The sequence below is a fragment of the Solanum stenotomum genome, chromosome 8, assembly GCF_019186545.1.
Source record: "Solanum stenotomum isolate F172 chromosome 8, ASM1918654v1, whole genome shotgun sequence".
In the NCBI taxonomy this organism is placed as follows: domain Eukaryota; kingdom Viridiplantae; phylum Streptophyta; class Magnoliopsida; order Solanales; family Solanaceae; genus Solanum; species Solanum stenotomum.
The window spans coordinates 18,011,058-18,017,910 of NC_064289.1; the positions used below are offsets into that span (position 1 = coordinate 18,011,058).

Genomic DNA, 6,853 nt, shown 5'->3' on the forward strand with positions numbered 1-6,853 from the left:
GAAAAGTCTTGACCTAATTTGCATTTTTCCTATAATATTTAATATTAAGAATTAATATAATAATTTCGGTTAAATCGAAATACCGAAAAAACAAAAATTACGTATCGAAAATCGAATCAAAATATCGAAAATATGAAAATATATACCGAAAATTGAAATACCAAAAAAATTCGATTCGGTTCGATGTTTCGGTAATTATGCCCAGCCCAAGTCCTTGATGTATTAGGGTTTCTTTATTTTGGTCTGAAATATATTTTAGGTTATTCAAATAGTTCTCCATGAATGACAAAATATGTTCAATTTAGTTTTTTATTATAAACTTAATAATTTACCCCCAATAACTATTAAATATAACTGTGGGCCCACATAACTTAAAAAAATCCACCATTTTTATTAGCTCAAAAAAGAGTTTTATAAATTCTAAAACACTATTTTTTCTAACATTTAACCACACAATTACAAAATAATTATTATAAAAAAATTGAATGAAATGGATCGTCAAGAATTTGATCCGTCAAATAAAGCTGGATTAAAATAAATAACCCGACTTGAAATTGTGTCTCTCTTATGGACTCTAGATTTAAGGAAATTGCCACTGCCGTTGCCCGGCAATCATGTCCGATATGCCTCTGCCAGCTACACCATCGGAGCGCGGCGGTTGTTATCCCATGTATGCACGCCTATTGCATCGTCTGCATCCGCAGATGGAGCGATGTGAAGAGAAAATGCCCTCTCTGCAACGCCGACTTTGATTCATGGTTCTCCAGAATCAGCTTCTCCTCCCGGACCTTCCAGAAAGAGAAATTATCAGCTCGTAACGAGACTAAGAAGTTACCCTCAGGTTTTGTCCCCTCTAGGCTGGGAGACCGATTGGCGGACCGAAGGTTAGTTTTTTCTGTACTCAAATTAACTATCAGTTTTAGCTCATTACCGAAATCTTACTACTAACTTTTAGTGTTGAAGTACAATTGATTTGAAATATCCCTAAATTGCTCCGAATTATCCCCATTGAGTTTGTGATTTTTATGTTGGACAGAGCGATTAGGAGAAGGAGAGAAGAGTTGAATACATTTGGCTCCAGAACGAGGCCGTTCCCAAGGCGGCGATCCTTTGATCACAATGGAGCTTTAAATCCAGATGATATTACTAGGAGAATCATTCTCTGGCGTTCCAGGTACAAATACCTACTAATTATTTGTAATTTCTCCTTAATCGCCGCGGTTTTATGCTATTCCATTTATATATCTATATGTGTCTGAATTTGGTATCGAAAATCCTAATAGATGATATTTATTTGACCTGGAATTGTATACTTTGTTGCAGCATTTATGAAGAGAGATTGCAGGCTGTTCCCTTTTCATCTAAAAATTGCCTCATGCAGGTAATGCTTAGCCCAATGGATTTATCCAATTCACTAAATAAGGCTATTGTTATATCTACTATCTTCATAATAAGAACCAGATGGCTAGAAGTTGTCAGTCTTAATTGATTCTGTTTGAGATGACTAAATTTGGTTCTAATCTTTACTGTGTTTTAATTTATAGCACATGGATAATAGGAGTACCAGAGAAAAGATGTTACAGAGAATAGAACTTTGGATAAGAAGGGAGCTGCAGGCTATACTGGGGGATCCAGATCCATCCGTTATTGTCCATGTTGCTACCTCACTTTTTATCACTGAGAATACACATTCAACACAGAGGTGCGACAGAAAAGATTTTCTTGCTCCATTGCGGCCCTTCTTGCATGAACGTGCAGAAGTGTTTTGGCATGAACTAAGGTATCTCTCATTCTACTTCATTGAGTCTTTACTTTAACACACGAAGGTATATTTTACTTATAATTTTATTACATTAAGCAGAGGCGGATTAATTTCAGATTTTTTTATAATGGTGATGTGGGACCTAGCTTGAGCACAATCCGACTATTACACTGGATACTTGCTACCCACAACTCGCACATGTACATACCCATCAATGTTTAGGCACATGCAAAGTGATCAGCGTTTTCTGTATTTGCTGAGATTTGAATCTTGGTCTCCAGGATTTGCATCCACCTCATTAATCACTGACATACCCTTTTCGGGGTAAACCCACATTAGACTTTGAATTGTTGTTTTTCTTTGTGCGCTAGATTTATAGCTGTGTGAACCAATTCTGTCAACTGTCTTAGCAAATGTTTATGAACATTGAGGACAGTGGATTATGTCTGTGAATTTCCACCTTTGAATACTGAGATGGCATCCATGAACTAATTTGTATAGTTCACTTATTGCCACCACAGGCAGGAGGCTTAGGATATAATATAATTGGCTAATAGAAAGTTTTGTCTGACCTGCTGGCGTTAAGCTCGTCGCATTGAATTCATCTCCTAGACAGAAAGGGAGATAATTCATCAAGGTTTATCTGTCACTTTTTTTCACTAGAACTTTTATGGGCAAGTAAGCGCTCTAAATAAGTCAGTCCAGGTTAGATACCGGCAGTGCCATATTTACCAACGATCTATCTGGAATTAGAAACTGCCATCCTGGTTTGAAGTTTGAACTAACTGCCGGAGCTGCAATTGTAACAGTAGTAGAACGGGAAAAGTGAAATAGATATTCTTTTGAAATGATGTCCGCTATTTTCTAAGCTGCTCTTTTTGTAGCTATTTTCAACTAATGTTCTTGTTCCTGTTGTTTTATTTTGCCTTTTGGTTTCATTCTTCTTTTTTAAGTAATATTTTGTTGTTTTATTTTGTTTTTCCACCTTTTGGTTTCATTCTTTTTTAAAAAAATAAATAAATTTGTATGTATAAAATTTTAGTCTCTTTCTGCCCCTCGTTCTCTCTCTTTAAAGCATTGCTGTTCATACCACATTCTTTTTTCTTTTTTTTTGGTAAAGCATACCACATTCTTTGACCTAAAATAATGTTTCATTGTAGGTGCTTTGCCGAGAGCCCTTTGTCTATGCAAACATATGATACTGTGGTGGAGTACTACTCCTTGGACTAATTCACTAATACCAATCATCAATGCTTTGGCTACACTCCTGGGGTAACAATGGATTGAGAGGGATAAGATAGGGTTGTGATCCAGCGTAGTCATCTGATCATGGCTATAAGGATGTTGGAATCTGAATTCTTGCGGCAAATGGAAGAGCAAGCCGCCAGTTTTTCTTCCTCAATAGCCAGTTAAGATTGGTTGAAGAGCCCACTATGCACTGCTCCTTATGGATGAAGTCTTGTTGCCTTGGCTTTTTCTAGGTAGGGATAAGCGTGCGTATTCATTGACCTTTTTTGTGAAGTCCGAGACACAGGAGAAGATGACTTCTTGTGATTAGCAATCCATTTATAGGAGAGGCTGGAGAGATCTAGAATGGTTAAATTATATTCTGCAGTGGTTAATCAAAGCGTGACAGGAGTTCCTGAGGAGTTAGCATTTGGTAGACGATGCGCTAGCGACCTGTTTGAGCTCAATAAGACTGTTTGAAAAGTATGGTTCGACATTGGTGGACCTAGTTTTTTCCAGTTATATCCTCTGTGAAGTCCGCATTTTGAAGAAGAAGAACCTTGTGTTGTTGATAGTTTGCGAAGTGAATGACAAGCCTTTCAAATAGAAACTGTACAGGGTTGCGAATCTCTTGTGTGAAATGCACATCGTTGGAAAGGTGTTAACTGCGCAGTGTCATGTACAAAAATTAGATGGTACACATGTTTCGATATTAAATTATGTCGTGAAGATATGCGTGACTCTGGAAAAACTTAACGCTCTACGTAGGACCAAAAGTTTATGCATGCATAAAGAGAAAAATTCATTGCAATCCCAAATATAAACAAAAAATTATGTATGTTTGCCAGTCACCAAACGTGACATTTTCCATTAATATAGCTGTTTAAATATATATTTTTAGCTCTTATGAGGCTTCTTGTTTTTCTTATTCACATTCAATAACTTCAGAATTTCGTACTTAATCTGAAATCTTATGTGTTGCTGCAAAAGTTGATATGATTTTTATATAAATAATAATACATCAGTTTGGTTTTTCAATATTAAATTTCTATTGAGCAATGCAGAGCACAATATCGTAAATTAAAGTTGTTGATATCATAGACGACTCCACCAAAGTGTTATGTATAGTTATCCTCTGATCGTTTAATTTCCTAAAGATTTACGAGTTCAAACTTTGAAAACTTTTATGTTGTGGAATTTAAATTAGATGGGTATATAATCAATTTGAAGTTTCAAAATGAGTATCTAATTAGTAAGCAACCAGAAGAGTCGTCCTTGCAATTTGATTTATAGTCTGTTTGAATTGTCTTATTAAAATAATTTTTATAATGTTTGAATAAAAAAAAAGTTAAATGTTATAAATTCATTAGTATTTTTTAAGTTTGTAGTGAATAATAAAATGAATATGGGGTGTGGGTTTAATTGCAATCGTGATAGTTGTTATTGGAAACCCGGGATGAACCCTACGACTGGTGACCCTCCTGGATCTGCACCCAAACGGTATGGTCGTTTCTCATTTTTATCGATTTTGATTTGATTGCTCAGAACGAAGCAGAGGGTTTTGGATTCCTTACTTTCATATGCCAATAGTTTTGCTGATGTAGTTTCTATGGTGCTTTCCAAGTAGTATTCTAGTTCCATGGGGAAGATAATTAGATCGAGATTGGAGACTGATCCTTTATCCAGGGCGATTTAGTTATCAGCTTTTCTACTATATTATTTATTACTTACTATTATCTGCAAAAGCTGGAACTGTAAAATTTCAATTAGAATTTTCTTGAATTCAATGTGTTTATAGAAAACAAACACATTCTGAATGCATAAGTTTGTTAGGTTAGGTTAATTTGGTTCAACTGATTGTTCAGACTAAGGATTGAAGTGGATCCTTGGTGTAACTGGTAAAGTTGCTGCCACGTGAAGTGATGAGAAGGTCACAAGTTCGAGCTGTGGAAATAGTTTTTTGCTGTGATGCAGGGTAAAGGTGTGTGTACAATAGACTCTTTCTTGGATCCACACTTAGTGGGGGCTTAGTGCACTGGGCTTCCGTTTCATATTTAGAGGAAGATGTAAGGATTGTGAGTTAGATAGAAATTCTAATGGCTTATGATTTTGTTGGACTTCCAATGAAGCATATGGAGCAAGCTCTTGAAGTTAATATGTTCTTAAGGATGATTTAACTCTTTCAGTTAGTACGTATAATATAATCAAATTTTTTTTCAGGAGTTAGTCTAGGGTATTTCTTTTGGATTGTTTTTCATTTTATTTTCTATGTAGTCTAGGGTATTTCTTTTGGATTGTTTTTCATTTTATTTTCTATGTAGATAAGTCTTGGCTTCATCTGTTATCGTGCAATATCCATGAATTTGAGCCCTCTACTTAGCTTTAGACACCACTTTTTGTACCACAGATTAGTGTTTACTTGTTATGATGCAATTCTTTTACGGCTTCTGCTTCCAGGAGAGAAAGATCTTAGTATGTTGAAACATTGTTACAAAAGTTTACTTGTGGTCATTCTCTAGATAGATGGTTATCTTATTTGCCTCTACATGGCATAATACAAATCATGTTTGCTATTTTTCTTCTCCAAGAAAAAAAAGGTTTAAATGTGTTAAAGAGCAGTATGTACCTCCTAGCTAGTGTAACAGTATATTTTATTGTATTTGATAATCTTAATTCTTATTGCTCCGAGTAACTGAGGACTGTTTGTGTTTGCTGCAGCCAAGTTGTACAAGTCACAGGGGTTGGTTCTCCATTGAGACTATTTTTCAAGTTTTGAGTTACAGGACCAACGATGGCGACTCAGGAGAAGAGTGAAGTGATTCAACCACCAACTGCAGTAGACAAGCAATTAGAAAGTTACTCATACACTAATTGGGCAGGGAAGATACAAGAACAGTACCAGAAAGTCAAAGAGAATGCAGAAACCTACCCCTATGTTTGGGGTTCGTATACTGTTGTATACGGGGGATTTGGGCTCTGGTTTGCCTATAGATGGCGAAGGCTCCGCAAAACAGAAGACCGAGTCAGAGTCCTTCAAGACAGACTTCGCAAACTTGTGCAAGCTGAAGAGTCCACAAGTTCATCTATAACCAAAGCACCCTCATCTTGTGATAAATCAACTAGATAGTTTGTGTTTCTCTTTTCATTCAAGTTGTGTTTTTATACATTTTGCTGAAAAAATGAGTTACCAATGACTGCACTTGGTCACAAAAATTATCCGGTTTAATAGAGAAAAAGCCCCTTGGTAAACAACATAATATACTGCAGTTTGTATTTGTTTGACACATTCTTTGTGATTATCCCCTTGTGTACAACATAATAGAGTATACTGTTTTTGGTAAAACTAAACTGTCTTTTGCACCAAATAATTTTACTATCGTATATTCTTTCAAGAATTTATCTGCAGTCTGATGTGGACGTTTTTAAAAGATAGTTTGGTATCTTTTACATATCTTTAGTTTTAACTACAAGATTCAAAAGTCTTTCACTTTCTTAAATTTCATTTAAGTTAAAATGAGACAAACAAATTGAAACGGAAAAAATACTATGATTTTGTTTGAAAGAACAATAAAATATAACTATTGTTCGATCAAATTTCTCTTTGAACTTGGCAATTTAATAGCTTACACCGTTAGAGGTTGACATGGCAAAAGCATGGATATACTCTCTTTTAAATTGCCACATAATAATGTGCAATAAATTTTTTGTTCCAAATTGTGTATTTCTTCTTACTTCTTCTCTTATCTTAACTAATATATACACCATATTTTACCTCAATATATTTTTTAGCTGCAATGGTTATTTGTTTAAACTGTGTATTTCTTCTTTTCCGGTCCAAAACTATAAAACAAACTTGACTAGAAT

General features: G+C 35.2%; 2 protein-coding genes across 3 annotated transcripts; both read left to right on the top strand.

Annotated features, from left to right (window-relative positions):
• The first annotated feature begins 547 nt into the window (after positions 1-547).
• Positions 548-3,870, top strand: LOC125875025 (uncharacterized). 2 transcript variants are annotated; one of them, XM_049556079.1, is made up of 5 exons: positions 548-884; positions 1,037-1,174; positions 1,324-1,381; positions 1,545-1,780; positions 2,923-3,870. In XM_049556079.1, the coding sequence occupies exons 1-5, from the start codon at positions 568-570 to the stop codon at positions 2,990-2,992; spliced, it is 819 nt and encodes a 272-aa protein (XP_049412036.1). In that variant the 5' UTR covers positions 548-567; the 3' UTR covers positions 2,993-3,870. The 2 variants fall into 2 exon arrangements, with proteins under 2 accessions (XP_049412036.1, XP_049412037.1); XM_049556080.1 differs by having other exon boundaries at positions 1,046-1,174.
• A 524-nt stretch (positions 3,871-4,394) lies between these two features.
• LOC125873564 (uncharacterized) lies at positions 4,395-6,201 on the top strand. Its single transcript, XM_049554470.1, is given in 3 exon segments — positions 4,395-4,462; positions 4,464-4,489; positions 5,773-6,201. Coding segments are annotated over 3 exon segments (438 nt in total). The 3' UTR covers positions 6,117-6,201.
• Positions 6,202-6,853: the final 652 nt, after the last annotated feature.

What these genes read in the sequence shown, in the direction of transcription:
- LOC125875025 (XM_049556079.1), top strand. Translation starts at nt 568, where the DNA reads ATGGACTCTAGATTTAAGGAAATTGCCACTGCCGTTGCCCGGCAATCA. An exon ending in GACCGATTGGCGGACCGAAG is followed by an intron (nt 885 to 1,036) that starts GTTAGTTTTTTC and finishes TATGTTGGACAG; the next exon opens with AGCGATTAGGAGAAGGAGAG. An exon ending in GTGTTTTGGCATGAACTAAG is followed by an intron (nt 1,781 to 2,922) that starts GTATCTCTCATT and finishes GTTTCATTGTAG; the next exon opens with GTGCTTTGCCGAGAGCCCTT.